Genomic DNA, 21,455 nt, shown 5'->3' on the forward strand with positions numbered 1-21,455 from the left:
TGTGTGTGTGTGTGTGTGTGTGTGTGTGTGTGTGTGTGTGTATATATATATATATATATATATATATGTGTGTATGGTTTACAATCAAAACTTGGAAACTGCACTGGTCGACCGGCATACGGTCAACTTGCAGTTTTCAAATCAGCAGAATGGCGAGCCAAAATCGATCAACTACACTACAGTGAACAGGTAGTGTAGTTCAAGCATTTGGGTTTGACACTGCGCAGGGAGGTCGTGGTTCAGTGAGGAACAGGGAAGTAGCCCATTTCCTCACTGTGGTGCAGTCTCAGAGTTGGTATATTTAATGTGTAGGGGGTGTGGGGAGGGTGCAAGGAGGATAACCCCCCCCTGCAAAATAGTACAATTAATGTACCATTCACTGTAGAGTGTAATGGTATGTTAATGTGCACAGCATGGGTGAGTGACATCACCTACTGCTATGTCGAACTCATCGAACCAGAGATTTCGGTTATGTCATTTCCGAAGTTCTGCCTTTTAGACATTTCAGAATTCAAGATTTCACATCGATGTTGTGAGCAGTCGACCGACCCAATTTCCAGACTACGATAGTTAACCTATATACGTGTATATATATATATATATATACATATATATATATATATATATATATATATATATATATATATATATGAGTCATCTTTTGAGTGTCGAAAACTCACATTCTCGACAACCAGAAGCTCGAGTCCATTTAAGAGAAAGTGCACTAAATCAAAAGTGCACTTTTACACTCCAAAGCGCAGTACAGTGGGGATAAGGAAATATATCCTTTTCCCCACTGTGGTGCGATCTCAGAGTTAGTATATTTAAGTAGGGGGGTGCAGGGGGGCTTGCACCCCTGCAAAATACTGTTTAAAGCAGTTTTGTTTTGTTTTTTTTTCCGGTTTGGAGAACTAGCTTTTGCAAAAGTGCACATTTGATCTAGTGCACATTCGCTTTAATGGGTTTCGATGTTGCTTGATCGAGATTGTGAGATTTCGATCAAGCAACATAGACCCATATATATATATATATATATATATATATATATATATATATATATATATTCCACCCCCCCACCAGGTTCTTGTGAATATAGCTGCTTCAACACTTCAATTCTCATATCACCTTCTGCAGTAAAGTTTGACTAAGTACTTGTAATGTTCACCTTCAAAATTTCAAAAGCCCCCACAGGAAATATTTTTGAATTCAAGGATTACAAACAAGCAAACATCATCTTACACTATGATGAGATACTGAAATTTTCTTGATGGATGTGCTAACCCCAACTTAGCCACAGCAGCTAGCCACACCAAGAATTCTATGCTCATTTAGATATGTTTAAAGAAACAGAAGCCCATACTACAGCTAAATATCATGGAGACGTCAAACATAAACCATCCTGGTGGGCTATCAACATTATTAAGATTTACAACAAAATAAATTAACTCAAGTTATACAAAAAATTTAAAACCCCCTCACATGAAACAGAGTATTAAAACACTACAAAAAATTGAAAATTCACCATTAGGTCCTTTAAAGCTAACAAGGGCGGCTACGGTGGTGCAGCGGTTAGCATTGCCGCCTCACAGCAAGAGGTTCTCCAGTTTGATCCTCGGTTGAGGTGCCTTCTGTGCGGAGTCTGCATGTCCTCCCTGTGGTCGTGTGGGTTTCCTCCTGGTGCTCTGGTTTCCTCCCACATCCCAATGACATGCTGTAGGTGGACTGGATACTCTAAATTGGCCCTAGGTGTGAGTGTGTTTATGTGTGTTCCTTCTGTGGAAGGTTGGGCGCTGGGCTGGCAACTTGACACTGTAAAACTCCACTGCCAGTCATGAGTGGACAGGTGATCCGCTGTGGTGACCCCTAACCGGGAAAAGCCAATAGAAGAAGAAGAAGGTCCTCTAAAGCTAACCATGAACTTAGGCTGGTGAAACACAGTTATGTAAGGAAACTAAGGAGCAACACCCTACATTGCTCTGAGCATGTTCAATATGGCATCTCTCATTCACACCAAACTGACATTGCCAATGTACCTGCCTACAAATTCATTGCTAACTTCACCCTGAGACTCCAATCCATAACCCACAAATCCTAAAATCCCTTACCTCTTCTTTTATCACTAAGGAACACATACTGAAGGCACTGAATAAGACTGCAGTTACTTCCTTCATGGGGCCTGAAAGCACACCTGGATGTTTAATAAGTAGTGCCAAGCATGTTCTTGATAACCCACTCCACAAGCTGTTTAACGTAAGCTTAACTATAGGTTTTGTCAATAAACAGCAGTGCACTGAAGTTGTGATGTCTCTACATAACAGTGGTCATTCCATCTGTCCTGGGAATTATAGACCTATCAGCCTGACCAGCTTCACCTGCAAGGTCATGGAATGTATTATAACGGATCCCATAAACTATGATATCAAAAACCTTGTTCAATTGCTCCCTCAGCAATTTACTTTGTTTAGGGAAGATCCTGTTTATTAAATCTGTTTAACCTCGAGAGGGTCACGCAGGTAGTTGACAGTGGCCATACAGCACACGCAGCTTATCTAGACCTGGCCAAGGCATTTCCACCACACCCCTTGCCAGCATCAGAAGAAAGCTAAAAGATTTAAAAATAGTGGTAAGATGGATAGCAAATTGGCTAAAAGACAGAAACCATACAGTAAGAGTTACAGGTGGTTCATCAGAAAGTGTAAAGGTCACAACAGGTGTCCCTCAGGTCTCAGTGCTGGAGCCCCTCTATTTCTACATTTATTTGCTGGTCTTCAGTCATGGAGACAGGACTTCTGGCTTACTACGTCTGCAGATAATTTTAAACTGGAAGTTACTGTTAAGTCTTTCTCTGATACCTGAACCTCCAGCAAGAACTGTCCCTCGTCAGCTCTTGATGTACTGAAACTGGGCTAAAATTAAATGCTAAAAAAATGCAGATATCATCAAATGTGATAGACAACCTATCCTCTAAGTGAAAATGTAGTTGGGGACCTTAGAACTTAGGTTGCTAACTCCCTATCTTTTGATCATCTTGTGAGAGCAGTAGTCAGGAAATCCTTCTACTTAGCACAATTAATCACTATGGGAATATCATCCAGATCCAAAGTGGTCATCATTCCCTCATCTTCAACACTAATTGCGCCAGTTACAGAGTACATATCAAACATCTAGAAAGGCTGCAGATGTTCCTAATCAGGAAGATTACAAGTCTAAAGACTCTGAGCTACCAGGAGAGGCTGGAAGTGTCTCTGTAGTCAGTATCTTACAGACTTTTGAGAGGAGACCTTTGCTTAACCTACTGCATCACTGGAGACCTGGTTGTTCTTGATCTCTTGTATCTCTGCAAGTCTAATACCTCTACTAACACCACAGATAGAGGCTTAAATATTCACTAATGGATAAACAAAACAAAGTGGACAGACAAGTTTATCGCACAGTGCCTCCTCACCTCTGAAACAGACGTCTGCAGGTTAAACAGTGCAATTCTCTAACACCCTACAAACAGAACCTGGATGATTGGGTGGGTTACACCAGGATCGACTGGCCCAGACCTTTTTAAGAAAGGAGGTGCAGCCTAGGGGAGGGTACTGGCAAGATGTACATTTTCCTGAGATTAAAATGTCTTGAAATATCTGTGAATGCTATTAAAAGTTAGACCTACAGAAAGAAAGGAGGAATCATCCAATAAGTAGTTGTGGAAGGTTATAGAATGATAACAAGTGGAATGAAATAAACTGCAAGATTCCATGACACTGGGAGTAGAGATGCAGAAGCTCTCTACAACTGTGGTCTCATACCCCAGAATGCATTGTACAGACAACCACCCAATAAACATGAAGCAGAATGGCAGAATGATCACAAGTGTAGTGATTAATATATGACATTCAATTTATACCATCATGAGATAATGTGATTCCATACCATCATGAGATAATGTAATTCCAAAATATGTAATACAAATTAATGAATGTGACACAAACTCCACAACAACAACAAGCAATCACAACAATACAAAGCAAGATGGGGGAAGCAGGTTGTCTATGCAGTCTACCCTTAGAAGTCACCCAGGCATATCATGCCACAGACTACTGCAACATGGACAGATACCTTTCAGTGCAAGCCTGTGGCTGGGATATTGTAAACTATACAATGTAACTGTAATAATACAATGGCAGGCATAAGGCATGTGGGAGACATAAGTCTGATAAGAATAGTATATGCAAACAAAGAAGACATTTTACTGTGAAAAGCAGTACATTAGGGCTACCTCAAGGGTGCACACTACACAATTCGAGTAACTCAGGGATACTAGTCTAGTGGGAACCCCAACCTACTATACAAATTCTAATTGTCTATTCATCAGCTGATATATTACATACAGTACATCCAAGGTGACATTACCATCAATGGGACACTTAGTACCAGGATATTAAACAACTGGAAAGAAAGAAAAAAAAAACACTCAGCCATTTTAGAAGTAAGGGAATATCTCCTACATTTGGTCACACACACAGAAAGCTGTGCTCACATAATTATGGTGTATCCCAGAAAACAAAACTATGTAATGTGACACACAAGCTATCTGGTTCAGGATAAAGTTTGCCAAGTGGGTGATCCATCTTTACTGTAATGGTTCCTGCAACACGTTATAGAAGAGCTTGGTACAGGGTATAACTGATATTCTAAGCTTGCACTTCCAATTTATACGTCTCTATAGCCTGCACAGCGAGGCCTCAAAATCTTTTGAAACTGTGTGCAGACTTGATACCTCCCAAGAAGGCTTGCATGCTTCCACATTTTTATGAAGAAGCACATAAGCCTTTCTTTGGAATTACCTGTCTTTTTACTTGTTGTAGCCATGTGGCAGCATATTATTGATAGCAAAAGTAACTTTAAAATTTGGCTCACAGTATGACATATGTAACAATAAAGAGAATGTTTTGACAGAAATCTAAATGACGATTTGCATTACTCAGCCATTTTAAAAGGATGCTATGTGTGAAAGCCAAAAGGAAATTTGGATTATTCAATCATGCAATGAACATTGTACTTTTTTAAACACCTTTATTGAATTATCACTTGTGACACAGGCAAACTTACATTTATATAAAAGTAATCAAACCATATTATCAAGTTCACATTTACAAACATTATACATCACATGTATTGTTATATATCTTGCTATCTATGCAACATCACATACATTATTCAATTCATGCCTTCTCTAAACCTCATTCCTCCTCCAAAACAAATTTCTGCATGTATTGTTCTCACAATATTCATTTTTCTATATAATTTACTTCTAGCCTTTTCTAAAGATCCCACTTCCTGTTCTTTTATCTCGGTTAAATATTCACTACATCAAGTATAGCTCGTTTACATTTTGATTCCGATTTTCTAGTAACTGCTTTTTTGGCAGCCACCAGAATTAAACTTAAAAGACCTTACTATGTCTAAGCAATTAGATCCTATAGCCCAGCTGAAAAAATATTTCCTTAGTTACACTCATTTGCTCATCCAGCATTCCTGATTACACTCCCCCCCAAAAAAAAAAAAAGTTATGAACTTACCATAACATTCCATCTGTGTTGTCCATTTTCATTCTTCCTCAACAGATGGGTTCAGATCTGATCCTTCGGAACTGACTTGGCTGTTGCTAAAGCTCGTGGCAACCAAGAACTCTCGAGCTTCTCCCTTACCCATAATGCAACAACACTAAGTTACCTGAGTCTTGTTTGCTGATTTTTGCCAGAAATAATATATTAACTAAGCACATATAAAGGAGGTAACAATGGCATGCAGTCAATATACAAACGGACTATACCTGGAGCTCAGTACAAAGGCCAGTAACGTCCCCTAAGACTCATTCTCCCAGAAGTTTGCAAAGGATGGGGGTTGGTGGTTGGGGAGTTCAGGAAGAATGAAAATGGACAACACATGTGGAATGTTATGGTAATTACATAACTTCATTATCTGAAGTTGTCAATTTTCATTCTATCCTCAACTGATGGGACAGAGTCCCCATCTACCTAAAATCCTGGGTGGACTCAAGAAAGGATGTTCCTGAGCACAGCTGAACCAAAAGATGCTTTATCTCTGGAGACCAGATCCAATTTGTAATGAGTAACAAAAAATATGGGGAGTAGCCCAAGTAGCTGCTGCACATATGTCATCCATGGATGTCCTGGACTGAAAAACTGAAGAAGTTGCCATGGATATAGTTGAATGACCTCATACTGGTTGTGGTAATGTAACAACCAATTGTTTTATAAATAAATTATATACAATCAGTTAGCCATCTGGTGAAGGTTACTTTGGCAACTGTTTTTCCCCATTTCATTTCCACAACAAAAACAACCAACTGGTCTGTCTTTTGATCTATGTAGGTAAAAACGTGACTGTTTGCAAATGTCCAGTAAATGTAACATGTCTTTGCCTTTGTTAGTAAATTTGGAGATGAAAACTAGCAAATTAATGGATTGATTGACATTGGATTCTGACAACACCTTGGGAAGAAAGGATGCATTGGTTCACAATGTATCCTTGTGAAAAATCAAGTATAGAGATTTTGAAAACAATGCTTGAATTTCTGAAATTCATCTAGCAGAAATAATGGCTACTATAAAAATGTTTTCCAACTAAGATATTTAAGGTCACATTTAGCCAGGTTTAAAGGGGGAATGTATAAGTGCCTGCAGTACCAGACTGAGGTCCCATGAGGGAGCTTGGTTTTTAAAAGGAGGTCTTAATTGTAGAGTGCCTCTCAAGAAGGCTCTGCACAGTTTATGAGAGGCTACAATGTGAAACTCTGATATCGCTATTAACTGAACTTTAATGGCTGAGGAACTAGCGCCTTTTTTAAAATGTAGGGCCAAAAAGGTAAGGATGTTATGTATAGAAGCTGAAAAAGGTTCAACATGATTCTCATGTCCCCAATACACAAATCTTTTCCATTTACAAGAATAGAGTTTACATGTAGAAGGTTTATGTGAAGATAAAAGTATATGTCAGAAAGGGAAGACAGCATAGGTTGTCTGGCTATTAATGGAATTGGAGAAGCCAAGCCTTTAGCCTGAGGTTTGATATGTCTGGTTGGATCATGCCTGTTGGGTGAGACAGGAGGTCTGGAACTGGATCCAGAATCTAAGGTTGGTGAATTAAGTGAGGGCAAAGGAAGGGGAACCAAATCTGTCGAGGCCAGTAGGGTAGAATAAGGATGACTTTGCTCTTCAACATGGCAGCTTTCTGCAGGAATTTTGGAATTAGCAGGATTGGTGGATAGGCATAAAGTAGACCAGGGAGCCAATCATGAAGTAGAGCATCCCCCAGTGAATCCCCCTGTGGGGGTATTATGGCAAAGCAGCTGGTACATTTGTTGTTTAGAGGAGAAGCAGAAAGATTGCAGCAAGACTGGCCCCAGTGATGAAAAATCATTTCCGCCACATTCTTGTTGAGAGACCACTCATGAGCTAGAAGAATGCACCTGCTCAGCTTGTCTGCTATCACACTGGACTTCCCCAGAATGTGTGTTGCTATGAGAAAGCGGTTGGATGAGATCGCCCATTGCCACACTCTGAGTGTTTTTCAACACAAGGGGAAGATCTGGTCCCTCCTTGTTTGTTGCTGTATCAAACTACTGACATATTGTCCATTTGAACTGCAATCATCCCCAAAGGGAGAGCATCCTGAAGGGCCTGCAATGCTAAAAGCACTGCTCTCATCTCTAGAACATTGATATGCAAATTGGCCTTTCCAGGGGACCAAGTGCCTTGGACTGTTTTCCCCAGAAAGTACCCCGTAACCCAACTGGGAAGCGTCCATGGTTACTATGGCCTTGGGCTGAGGGGGAATGAATGGATGGCCTTGTAGAACCTGATCTGACTGAGTCCACCACCTGAGATCTCTCTTGGATACCTGAGTGATTCGTATCTGACATGACACGAGTTGGTAAAGTATTGACCATTGTGTTGTTAGCATTAACTGTAGAATCCTCATGTAAAATCTGGCTAAAGATATTAGTGTTACTGCTGTTGACATTGATCCTAGAGCTTAAAGGACCAAGCAGACTGAAATCATTTTACTGCAGATTAGTTTCTTGACCTATGATCTTACAGTCTGAACCCCTGAGGGAGGCAGTGAAACTATCATTGACTTTGTGTTGAACAGTGCTCCTATGAATTCTAAATCCTAAGCTGGTTCCAGTTGAGACTTGTCATAGTTTATGGTTATCCCCAGATGAGAACATGTCTGGAAAACCTGATCTCTTGCCCTTGTTAACTGATGCCTGGTCAGAACAGCAATTAGCCAGTCATCTACATATGGAAACACCTGGAATCCTTGCAGTCTCAAGTGAGCTCTACTACTGCCATACATTTGGTGAACACCCTGGGGACTGTGGTGAGGTCAAAGGGCAGAACTCTGAACTGGTAATGACTGTCTCCCACTGGAAGCATAAGTGCCTTCTGGATCATCTGCTCATCTTTATGTGATAGTACACATCCTGAAGGTCTATTGAGCACATCCAGTCATCCTTGCCCAGAAAAGAGAAAATGGACTGAACCATGACCATTCAAAACTTGGTGCGTTGAACAGACTTGTTTAAGTTGCTGAGATCCAAAATTGGTCTCCAGTCCCATTTTCTTTGGCACTAAAAAGAACCTTGAGTAAGTTCCAGATTCCATCTGGTCTGACGGGACCCCTTGGATGACTCTTTTTTTTTCTAGCAGCCTTTTTATTTGAAATGTTGCTTGTTCCCTCTAACTGGGTGGAACATCAGGGATTTTTCTTGGGATTGGAGGTAGAAGGGAAAAGGGGTATTCTATAACCTCTGTAAATATTCCTCTCCACCTAAGTATCTTTTGTTTTGTCTAGCCAGGCTCTCTGGTGCAGGGATAACCAACCCCCGATTGCCTCCAGAGGTGGGCAATTGGCCCTCCTTTCAGGAGTGCTTATAAGGTCTGTCAAAGAAAGAATCTTTGGACCCCTGGTTTTGTGGGCCACCTCTGCTGTGGGGTGGTGTGAACCACTGGAGACCCCGCCTCTGCCCCTGCGGGAACTCCCTTCATGTGTGTCCTGGAAAGGACCCTGGGATTTCTTGAACCACATCTTCCAACCACCTTGTTGATTCCTAGAAAAGGAGCTTTGAGGGGTCGAAAAACATACACCCAGGGCAGACAGGATCTGAAAATCCTTCTCACACCTGGATAATGTGTCCTTCACTTTGGGGCCAAACAAAGAAGTGCCGTCAAAAGGAGCATTGGCAAACGATGACTTGAAGGGTTCCGCCAAATCAAATAAGCGCATTCAGACCTGTCTCCTGATGGCAATGCCTGAACCTGCTGCCCTTGAGGTACCTTTGGGTACATGCAAAATGAGCCTCATGGAAGAATTTAAAACAGATTGTAGGGCAGCCAACTGAGAAGTCATGGATGAATGGACCTCTGCAGAAGATGTGCGAGGGTATTTGACAGTTCCTTAATCAAATCCCTCTGTAATCTTGTAAAATGTACCAAATAATTCAGCGACCTTAAGGTGAAGGTCACTGAAGAATAGTCATGCTTTCCAAACCTGCCCATCGCCATAGACTCCCTATTAGGGGGACGAACACTGGAACTCTCCTTGGCAAGTTCCTTTTTGGTGGCCACCACCATGACCTAGCATCAAAGGGCAAACCCTTACTCCAAAACTGCTTATCCAAAGTGGTGCTATAATCTTATCCGGTATCTGAGTTATTGGTTCAACTGCATCGGGTTCCTTCCATGCCAGCTGAAAGACTAATTCGATAAGTTCCTCGGCAGGTGGAGCAACCCAGGAGGTAGCAGGGCCAATACTGAAAGCCTCCAGGAATACAGACTCCTTGGATGAAGGGTTGCTGGGCATCCAGACACCTCTCTGCTTTAAGATCTCGAGGATGTCTCCAAATGAGACATCTTCAGAAGGTGACTGTGGGGACCCTTCATCTTCATTGAAGTCTGTATCTTTGGTGACCAACTCCTCTGGGGAATCCAAGTGCTTCTTCCTCTTACATGTCTTCTTCTGAAAGACCTTCTTAGTGGGATGCTCTAGGGATGTATTGTAAGATAATGAGATACCCTGCTGGGAAGTCTGGGTTCTCGCAATGGCCGTCTCTGTGGAAAAGAGTGGTGAGGCTCTGAGCGTAGAGGCTTCAAGGCGGAGGACTGAAGATCCGAAGGGGTTGAATCTGTCTGTTCTGCTGAAGCAGACAAAACTCTCTTCATAGTCTCAAAGGCAGACCATCCCAGAGAGGGAGAAGACCTCAGATCCAAAAAGACTAACTTTTGGACTGCTGTCCCTCCCTGTTCCAAAGGTAATCTCCCTGAGGCAGAGGCCAGACCCAAGTTAACCCATGCCGAGGCTTCAAGGCACAGAGATGGCTCTGACAACTTTGGAGTTGACTCCCAACACCTCAGATCTGACGGATCTATATCATGTTATCGAAAAATCAAAATGTCGAAAGGCACAACAGCGAAAGTGCCGAAATGTTGAAGGTCTGTTTTTGAGATCGCAGTATAGTGAAGATTGGGATATTTGCCCTTTCCTCACTGTAGTGCAATCTCGGAGTTGGAATATAAACTTAGCGGGGGGTGTGGGGGGCTGTACCGAATTCGATTTTTGGCATTTTCGCTCTTGTGAGCATTCGACGTTTTACGTCTTCGATGTTATGATATAGACACCGATCCAACAAGGATGCTTTGGCTCTGAGAGCTCTCAGGATCTGACTCAACCGAAGTAGTCAGAGCAAACTTCGGGTCAGAGGATAATGCTATTCTCGGATCCAACTCAGATGGAGGTGGACAGCTCGGATCTAAGGACTCTGAGACAGGTGAAGGAATCAGAGGAGGAACTACTAGTGGGGGTGTGGTTGAAGCATGGACCTCCTGACTCAAAGACGTAGGAGCAGGTAAGACACCCATCTGGCTCTGAGCTGAGAAGATCTTCCGCAACACTCTTTTAACATCTTCTTCTGTCAAACTTCTAGAAGAACAAGTGGAAATAACAAAAGGAGATATTGGTCTCCCCAAAAAGGGGAAAGACACTCTGGATGGCACCGGATCCACTGAAGGCAAGTATCTTATTCTTGGAATAGGTATAGGGTTAGAGATATTCAGGTCTGGTATTTTTTCTTCGGATCCAAGGAGGTCGGATATGTCAACCTTTTCTTTTTTTGTTTTGGATCCGATGGTGAGGTCGGATACGGTTTGGTTCTTTTTCTGGATTGCTCAAAAACCTTTTGGATGAAGTGGCTGGACCAAGAGAAGAAGATTTGGAATCTTTGGTCTTAGATCTCTGGAGCTCCAGATAAAGCCACTCCGAAAGCGAAAGGGAACAAACCTTTTAGAATAGGTTTATTCTTTCTTTCAACTAATGCCCTGGGGTTAAAGCCATGACAAATAGCACAATCTTCCTGCAAATGTAAAAGCCCAAGGAAGTATACACATAAAGTGTGGGCATCAGATACACTAATTTTGTGCCCGAATTTGACACATTTTTTAAACCATGCTGGGCCTTTTTCCACCATAGTCACAAATATAAACAATAAACACTATCAACAATAAGTAGGACTAAAAAGATTTTTTTGGGGGGGGGGGAGAAAAGAAAAAAAAAAGAAAGGTGATTACCAAAGATGATAATAAAAGGGCCTACACTGACTGTAGAAGAAAGAAAATACTAACAATGGTATTTAAGAGGTACAAGCTTTATGGAAGTAAGAAAAACATCAAAAGGGGAATTTCAGAGTACCCTACTAAAAGATAAGGTAAGGGATAGAAAAAAAACCTTAAAAACTCAATAGGTTTTGGAAGAGAAAGCTAATTTAGAAATACAACAATTCACTTATCTGCTCAAGAGTAACAGTCACCACGTCTTACGTGTAAAGTGGCAAATGGGATCTGAGGTAACTTAGCACTGGTGCATTATGGGTAAGGGAGAAGCTCGAGAGTTCTTGGTTGCCATGAGGTTTAGCAATGGCCAAGTTGGTTCCGAGGGATCAGATCTGAACCCATTAGTTGAGGATAAAATGAAAATTTACAATATCAGATCATATGTTCCCAGATACCTCTTTCTTCCACATCACACCTACAACATTTGCCTTCTACCCAAGGAAAAATTCTTTGGAATCCACTTAGGGTACAAAAGTATTTACGCAAACACTTCCAGGAAAAAATTCCTAAATTTTCTAGACTTGGTTGCATATTTGGGAGCCCTACAAATTTCCTCCTCGTTGTCTCTTTGTGAACTGCATATCTAATATCTCTTCCCATTCTTTTCTGAGCCCTTCTTATTGATTCCTATAGTTACTATGCAATATTTTACCTGCCCTAGTAATTATCCTTTTTTAACAAAAGCTTTTGCTCTGGATTCAATTAAAAACTCAAACAGTGCAGGCCTTTCATTTAGGATTCCCCTTTAACAAAAGTTTTTGCTCTGGATTCAATTAAAAACTCAAACAGTGCAGGCCTTTCATTTAGGATTCCCCTTTCCCTTTGTCTGTACTCTGATATCAATCCCTGATAGGAAAGGCAATCACTAGCCTGCAGTCCAAATATCCTCTTGGCCTCTTCCCAATCGATTACCTTTCCTTCTCTAATTATTTGTTCCCAATACCTTGGTTCTTTTTTCAGCTTCCTACAGTACATTCCAGCCCCATCTTATCTATTCTCTATATCCCTAGTTGCAGTCATCCCTATTGGCAGAATCTCCTTTAACCATGTGCATGTTGGCTTAATTCTTAGTATACTTCCTGCTACTTTACGAATATAATATTCTATATGACTGTTGTTATTCTCCTTAATCAAAAACCTTGCATCAAAAATCCCATTCTTTCCTTATTTCTGGAATTACGCCCTACTTTATTATCCCTTTCCACTTTGAATTGTAGATTTCTGCTTGTGTTATGCCTCAGAAATTCAGCTGTATAGCTCTAAAATAGCTCTTCAAATCAGGTAATCCTAAAGCTTCTTGTTCTGTGGGAGGCTCAACTTATCTCACTTGACCCTTGTACTTTGTCCCTCCCAAGTAAAATCCTTAAACTCTTTATTAATTACTGTTCACAACTTCTCTTCTGGTTGATAAAAATATGCCTGACCTGTCTATAAAACTAAAGTGACTAAAAACATTTTAGTGCTTGTATCTTGCTATCCATATCCATAGGCAACAGCTTTCAGTTTCTCGGTTTTTGTATTATCTTTTGTTTAGTCTCTTCTCACATATCCTTAGCTGCCATAACAAAATTCTTTTTAATCCAGACTCCTAAACACCCCATAAATATGGGTATTGCTGGACCAAGTCATGTGTGGGTATGTAGTTTATAGCTATACCCTTTGTTTTATCTTCATTAATTTTATATCACGAAAAAAAAAACAGAACTGTCTCAGAATATTCCACCACACTGCGATGTATTTTTCTGGGCCCATCAGGTACAACATAATATCATCTGTAAATAAAGCCAACTTTTCTTAAACACCATGCCAATTATATTCTTAAATTTCTGAGTTCTTTACTTTCTTTGCCAGTGGTTCTAACTATAACACAAATAACACAAGGGAAAGAGGACAACCCTGCCTGTTTCATCTGTTCAGACAAAACTTATCAGAGAGAAACCCTCCCACTTTGAGTTTTGCCTCAGATCCTTCATATATCCTTCTAATTAACCTTATTATTGTATCAAGAAATGCAAATGCTTCCATTACCCTACTCATAAAATCTCAGCTTGCCATGTCAAATGCTTTCTCTGCATCAAGACCCACCAACAACAGTGGTATTTTCTTATACTCTGCTTCCCTTTGGATCATCATTGTTATATTAATGCAGTCAAATGTTTGCCTCCTCTCCACAAAATTACATTGGTCCATATTTATCATCTTTGCATCAACTTTGCCATTCTTTTAGCCATTCTAGACATAAACATTTTATAATCATGGTTTAGAACCTAAATGGGTCTATACAATGCAGGATCAAATGGGTCTTTGCCGACTTAAGATATTACAGACACCACAGCTTTTTTCCAGGATACTGGTGCCTCCCCTCCTTTTAAAATAATGTTAAACAAAACCATCCTGATTTTTATCACTTTCTTCCCTCCTAACTTCCAAACTTCCACCAGAATATCATCTATTCCTAGAGACTTTCCTGTAGATTGGTAATACATCATCAGTTTTATCTCATCTCTTCTTATCTTAAGTATTAGTTGTAGAGCCTCATCTACCTTTAACCTTGGCACATTTAAGTATTCCATAAATATTTCTCTTTGTGCTTTTTCACTGACTTCCCCACTTCTCTGCTTTATATAAAATTTCATGATTTCTGAAATATCAATAATTTCTCTACATGATTTCTGGTTATTTTTATTGCTATAGGCTCCTTCAGTTTGGCAATAACCTTTCTTCTTTGTGTTGTGTAACTCGCTGTGCCAAAAGTTTTTGTGCTCTGGAGTTATTAAGAACAGCTGCTTAACACCAATCTTTCTAAACTTATGTATATTATCTACGTACTCCCTTGTTTTCTCTTTAGCACTCTACAATTGTACCTCTTCTTATTCTGTGAGATTCTCCCTATTCTGAAATACTTTAAACTTTGTCAGTTCCTCTAAATACTTCTTAAGATCCTTTTCTTTTATTTCTACTCTATTTTTAAACTCCAATTTTATTTTATCCCACTCACTAGCTATAACTTCTGGAGTACTTTCTATCTTACCTGGTAACTCCCGGATAATTTCCACTACCCATTCCTTAAACTCCTCTCTTTTAAACAGGTAGGTGGAGAAGTGCCAGTGTCTCATCTTTATGTCATTATCCTTAAATTACTGGTGCATGACCTGAAATGATTATTGGATGTGTATCAAAGTTCTCAATTAAATAGGCATGTTTCTGTGAAATATAATTTCTATTAAGTCTGGCCTCGTTAGTGTAGCTTAGGGAATAATATATACAGTCTGTCAGAGTTCCTGCTACTGAAGTCATGCATTTGATACCAAATATTTTCATAAATTTCTTCAGAAATCTACCATCCTTTGTTATATTTCTATTCTAGGCCCCCCAGATACATCCTCATTGTTGCAAATCAAATTCTACTCCCTACCTATAAGTAATATTCCCTGCTAAAAGCTGATTATTTCTCCCCAGTTTTTTAAAGGTCCAAAATAGCAGTTTTGGGTGGAAGAGAAATACATGCCATTGTAATCTTCATCCCTTGCCAGCAGCCCCTTACTACCACAAATCTAACATTATTATATTTTTTCATTTTCTGTCACTACTGAAGCTCTTCTAACAATTAATAGAAGTTCTCTTCTTTTCCTTTGTCTCTGATATTCTGCAGAATATCCATCATGAAATCCTGTCTTTTTCAAATTGATATACTCACTTCTTTCCAAATGTGTCTCCTGTAACATTGCTATTTGTACACTACATTTCTTAATATCGTATTCCAAGATTCCAAGATGATATGTAAAGTGTCACCATTATGGTAAGAAGTCATTACTCCCACCTATTATATATGGCAGCTTGTTTAAATGTCTAATGCCAGTATTTGTGATACATGGGCCCATTAATGTTTGGCAGGTTAATCCTTTATACTGTTTTTTTCTTGTCAATGCCATTGTAACCTATGTCACATTTTACAAGATTTATTGTTTTAATACAACCCTCAAAAAAAAAAAAAGCAAACACATCCCCCAGACCACCTCCACAACATATTAATTTAGTAAAAATACATACAGTAAACTCTAAGTTAACCGGCACCCTTAGGGATTGGTAGATGCAGGATAACTGTAGTTTCTGGTTGCTTAAGAGTTGCTATTAAAAACAGGCCTACTACTGTACCCTATACTATTTGCTTTGTTTGACTTGTTCTCAGGTTGGGGAGAGAGGGAATTTATTCTTGTTCTCCTTTTTAAAATTCTAAAACTCTAAAAACATAAGGTATGTTTCTGCGAGGGAGGGGGACAGAAAGTGCAACACATGATAATTGTACTGTATTTCTTTGATTATTTTATTTTATTTTTTTGCCGGTTGCTTGAGAGTAACAGTTGCTTGGTTTCCAGTTAACTGAGAGTTTACTGTATAATTATATACATTTGTGCCAAACAAACAACTGCTAACACAGGCCCTAGTCAAACTGAAACTGAGGCTATCCATGCTAGCATGTTATTGTCTGTGCTTCTACTTACACAAATAGGTATCTGTTCTTTTTTATCTTTACTCCCCATCCCAGAGTCATGAAAACCATTTGTTTTGTTTAGAAATCATTAACTTTCAGTCTTGAAGAAATCGACATTCTGCATTTTACTGCCCTATTATCAGCTTGCCTCCAAGGAAAAAGAAAAAAGAAAACATGTAATCCTCTGTTGCAGCCTGAAAAACAAGCTGGAACATGTATTGCTAAAAGAAAACTGTTCATTATATTCAGTGTTGTCACATTTACTCTTTTTCCCTTACAATTTATTATTAGATTAAGCCTTAATCCAGACATTCACCTATGCAAAAGTAAGAGAAAACATATCAGTTCTGCATATATTATGATCTGTGAACTTTTACACCCCATCTACCACCTCAACAACCCAAGATTATAGCCTATTAACTTAAACATGGTTTTGTCAACTTTTCTTCTCTTTTTGCACTGTAATTAATACCTACATTTCTTAATGCCAAAAATGAAGAAAGAAATAGAAGAGGAAGAAAAAAAGCATGTGTTTACTTTAATAACTTTACCACATACAAGGACAACTAAAAATACTCGTCTACAAAATATGCAATTTAGTTCCACGGTGCTACTGATCGTTCTGGTCAACCCCTGTATTTTTCTCTGTCTCTCAAGCATTTTCCTTTGGAACAGAGGAAAAGGTTTCTCTCCATGTCCTTTATTATAAAAGAATGTTTGATGGCTCATTTTATGTTGAACAAACTTTTGCATTTCCTCTTTAGCCTGTTCAGCATCTTTAAATGACTTTGTTTTTTGAGGAAAAATATTCTGAAGACAGCTGGATATATCAGCTTGAATCTCACACCTGCCTACCGACATTCCCTGATTACTGGAATGAATGTGTTTTTCTTCCACGTTGAGTACAGTGAATAATTATTTTCCACAAACACTGTACTGTCTCCAAGTTTTCATACTTTGCCCATTTGCCACAGTTTTGTCAGGATCAACTTTTTCTTCTGGTAGGTTTGCATCTTCACTAATAAAGGTTTTGGCTACTTTTTAATGGCCATATTTGGAGCATACACATGGTGTGCCCTTTCAATTAACAGTTCCTGCTGTGAAATACTAGTCCAGTTGTTTATTTGTGCCTTCATAAAATTAATACATTCTGCTTCTTCTTATTTTTCTTGTACAGCAGAAAATCTCAGAATTTCCCTACATGTTATGTCCTCTAATTCTAACACAATTTGAAACATCTCTTCTTCAGCAGTCTCATACTGAACCAGCCTTTTCTTCATTTCAACCTCTGATTTTTGCAGTTTTATCACCTCATTTGAATATCTGTTTAAAGATTCTTCCATTTTTTTTCCAGCCTTTTGTTATTTGAGTTGATATATGCCTTTAATGTTTCATTTATTTTAATTAACTCTGAGCACATTGACTTCTTTTGCCTCTACATTACTGGAAGACATGTCTTGCACCAAATCTGCAGCTAGAACTGCTTTTTTTCTGAACAGCTGCAGGATTCATCACAAGCAGTGCTTTCTCTTCACCTTTTCTAGATGAATTTCTTTCAGGGCTTTCTTAGTTTCTTCTTTGCAGGCATCTAGGCAGTGTACTTGCTAGTTAGTAACTGAATTTTACTCAAGTTGACAATATCTCTGACTGCAGTTTCACAGTTTCTGTTTTCTGTATTTAAAATGCACATACCTGACAGAATATTAAGGTCTAACAACCAAAATCTATTAGAAGTGTATAAACCAACCCGTCCCCCTGGCAAAAATATTCTATCACATGGCCTAGCTTGACTCTGGAACTCTCTACTTCCATATATCCGTATCACCTCTAACAATTTTATTTTCAAAAAATCTCTTCACTCACATCTTCTATCTCAGTGGGAATGCTCTTGCTCCCACCCCTCATAACTAATACTGGGTATTTCCTTTTCCTTTCCTTTCTCCTGCTTATACCCTTGATTTCACTCTAGCATTTCTCCTAACTCTTACATTATTATTACTATAGTATCTGCAAGAATATACTACACTATACCTCATAAGTGTAGGACTCTTAATATGTAATGACTTCTTATTTTTAATTGTAAAATCCTGTTTAATCTGCTTCTCATATAAGTTTTAACTCTTGTTGAATTAATTGTAATTGTTTGTTTATTATCTGTATTGTCTACTCAAATTTTTTTTACAATGTCTAAACATGTCTAAGAACCTATTGTAACCTAAAATGTCTGGAGCTTTCCTGCCAGGACTCCATTGAAAACGGGTTCATCTTGGCCCAATGGACTATCCTGGTAAACCAACTGCAAATAAATAAATAAATAAAAAAGCTGAAGTTAAGCTGTTGGTCCGTATGCAGCCATCTTGGAAGTCCTCATGATTATTGTACTTTTATTATTTGCTTTTATTTGTTTTTGTTTTGAATAAATAAATACATTTTTCTTCACTGACAAATGTCATCGGAACTCTAATATTCAATTAATCTGAAGCTGTGATGTCAGTATAATTTCAGCAAAAACATGGCATGTCAAGAATCAAATAATTCTCTCAAACTATACACTCCAGTTTTACTATTAAGATATCTGTTAAGCATATTTTCTAGAACTTGAACCCGTAGCCTCTTGCATATAAACTAACTGCTCACTCTGTATAGCTGATGAACCTATTAAAGCAATCCATTCAACCATCCACAACCCCTTTTTCTCATTTTTGCACATGGGGTTGGCGTGTCACTTCAAAAGTGACAATTATCTAGAGCCAAGGTTCATACTGTTGGGTGGCTAGCACTGCCAGTTATTCTTCCATACCACACAATCACACCTATGGCCAATTTAGAGAGTCCAACCCACCTACTGCATGCTTCTGGAATGCAGGAAGAAAGCACAGCACCTGTAGGAAATCCACACGGACATACGGAGGACATGCAGACTCTGCACAGAAGGCATCCCAACCAAGAATCGAACTGGGGAACCTCTTGCTGTGAGGCTATGCACCACTGTGCCGCTCTGTTTATTAATGCAATGTGCTGTATATATATAGGTGACACCATACATCTTGCAGATATTTCTGTGATAATAAAACCTATTGTTTGAGGAACCATGCCAATATTCCTTTAATTTCTGAGTTACTTGTAGTTTCTTAAAAAAATAGGCAAATAAGTCTTAAGTCATAACTTACACTCATCGCTCATATTTGACAAATATAACGTTTTCAAACTGATTACATATGTGAAGAGTTAAGGACATCTAACACCAATAATTTGAAGACATAATTATTCCACATACAAGTCCACTCATACAATATGTGCACTTATGTATGTGTTGAGATATTCTCACAATTTTAAATTTCTCAGTTGCAGGTTTTACTTTCAAAAAGGTTTCTCTATTATCATTCCCTATCCAGTTTAGTGAAATGAAAGCTCATGCTACAGTAACTGGATTAAAATGTACAGATTTAACTTTGTCACTGACCCATACCTGTTGTATGTAGTTAATCAGAGAGTCCTTATTGTCCAGCCAGTAGTTCTTCAAGGTATCTTCAGGTGGAAACTTCTCACAGCTAAGTTCCACTGTAATTTCAAAACAGTTACTGCTCAGATAGTTGAAGTCCTGCATACCTTAAAGGAAAAGAGAGTGTTTTTATTATTACTGTTGTATTAATTTTTACTAATTTGTTGAATCAGCATTAGAGTACTTACAGGAAGAAACAAAAGAGCTTAGTTGATGACATTTAGCTATGGCTAAAGGGAATGGTTGGACCAACATCCCAAAGTAGTCAAACTGCACTGATTTCCATTGGTCTGAACTGCCCAGTATCTGAGCCCCAGAAATGATAGGATTCAGAAGTGCATTATGCACTGGAGCCACAGTCAGAGACTCACATAAACACTTACCACAGGTAAAAAAATAAATAATTGAGTAAAGGTAATAAGGTTGCACAGAAAGGGGGTACATTTAAGTCAATGAATACATGTTGTGGGCAGCATATTATACTGCGAAGTGAAATGGAAAGGACCCTTAATGAACTTAGCAAATGACCATCTGGCCACTTCATAGTTTTAACAAAATAGGTAGAACCACAAAATTAATAAGATGATACAACAGAAAAAAGTACTGCTTAGCATTCAAACATGACCCTAATTCTAAAAACAAAATTGATTAGAGATCATAAGCTGCTTACTCATCATTCAAGATCTTCCAGTTCTATCTATAAACTTGATTTTAAAGGTTGAAAGGAATACTACGGTAATTATTAATTATATCAAGAACTGTAAAGGAAAATTTGTGAATGTAACATTATCAATAAACAAAGACATGATCATCCAGCTAATGAACACAGTGAACAAACCATAAAAAAATGGGTAGACTTCACAATAGCCAAAGACATACGTCAGAATATTGTAGACACAAGAAGAAACAACCCATATACAGACAGAGATGTAATAAATGTTGCCATAAAATAATAAGAACGCAAACTATTTGAGATCAGACAAAAATACCGGGTATTTTCCTTTACAGAATTAAGGAAACGCAAACTAAATTCCTATCAGATACAAACAAATCTGCTCTTGATCTAAGGCAAAAGGCTGTATAGTTACCAATTAACAAAACAGGGTCACAACAGACTCAGTCAGTTTTTGATCAATCAACCTGACTAATATTCTATGTAGAATCACGGACAGGACAAATGTGAATCTTATCAGAATTGGTGCACAGGGCCTAATTTTGCTGGATATGGCACAGTATGAATTTGTTAAGAGAAGACCTTGTATTCTGAGTCTCATAACATTCTCTGCACAGGTAACTTCAGCACCAGAAGAAAGGTTGGCATTGTTACGTGTATCATCACCTTGTTAAAGTATTCAGCATTATTCTACAGAAGAGAATCATGGACAAATTTAATGTCAATCTATAAACAGTTCAACATATAAACCACTGGATTAAGCAACAGGATGCAACATATCAGGGTGGGAGTGGCTACCTGCTCATCTTGGTAAGTATTATCAGTGGTGTCCCACAGGTCTTTGTAATAGGGCACTTCTTCTTAGATTATCCTTCTTAAATAAGAGTGAAAAAATGGCTATGGATTACTAAATCTACTAACGACTGTACATTAAGAAATAAAATACTTTATTAACATCACCAAAGATGTCCAAGATATTTTATAAAATATGGTCACCCAGTACAGTAGTTATAACTTTGTTTCCAATGTCTAGAAAGCTAGCTAGCTTCATGACATTTGGCAAAAAAGGACAGAAATCATGATTAGAAAATAAATGGTCAAATCACAAAA

General features: G+C 38.7%; 1 protein-coding gene across 1 annotated transcript in view; it reads right to left on the reverse strand.

The window, feature by feature from the left end:
* CPE (carboxypeptidase E) overlaps window positions 1–21,455 on the reverse strand; it is a 971,990-nt gene that overhangs the window by 241,565 nt on the left and 708,970 nt on the right. The window contains exon 6 of the mRNA XM_044062209.1: window positions 19,640–19,779. Coding sequence (XP_043918144.1) covers window positions 19,640–19,779 — 140 coding nt within the window. The remainder of the gene's footprint in view (window positions 1–19,639; window positions 19,780–21,455) is intronic.

This window comes from Protopterus annectens, chromosome 2.part1 (assembly GCF_019279795.1).
Source record: "Protopterus annectens isolate FY-2018-M chromosome 2.part1, PAN1.0, whole genome shotgun sequence".
NCBI classification, from domain to species: domain Eukaryota; kingdom Metazoa; phylum Chordata; order Ceratodontiformes; family Protopteridae; genus Protopterus; species Protopterus annectens.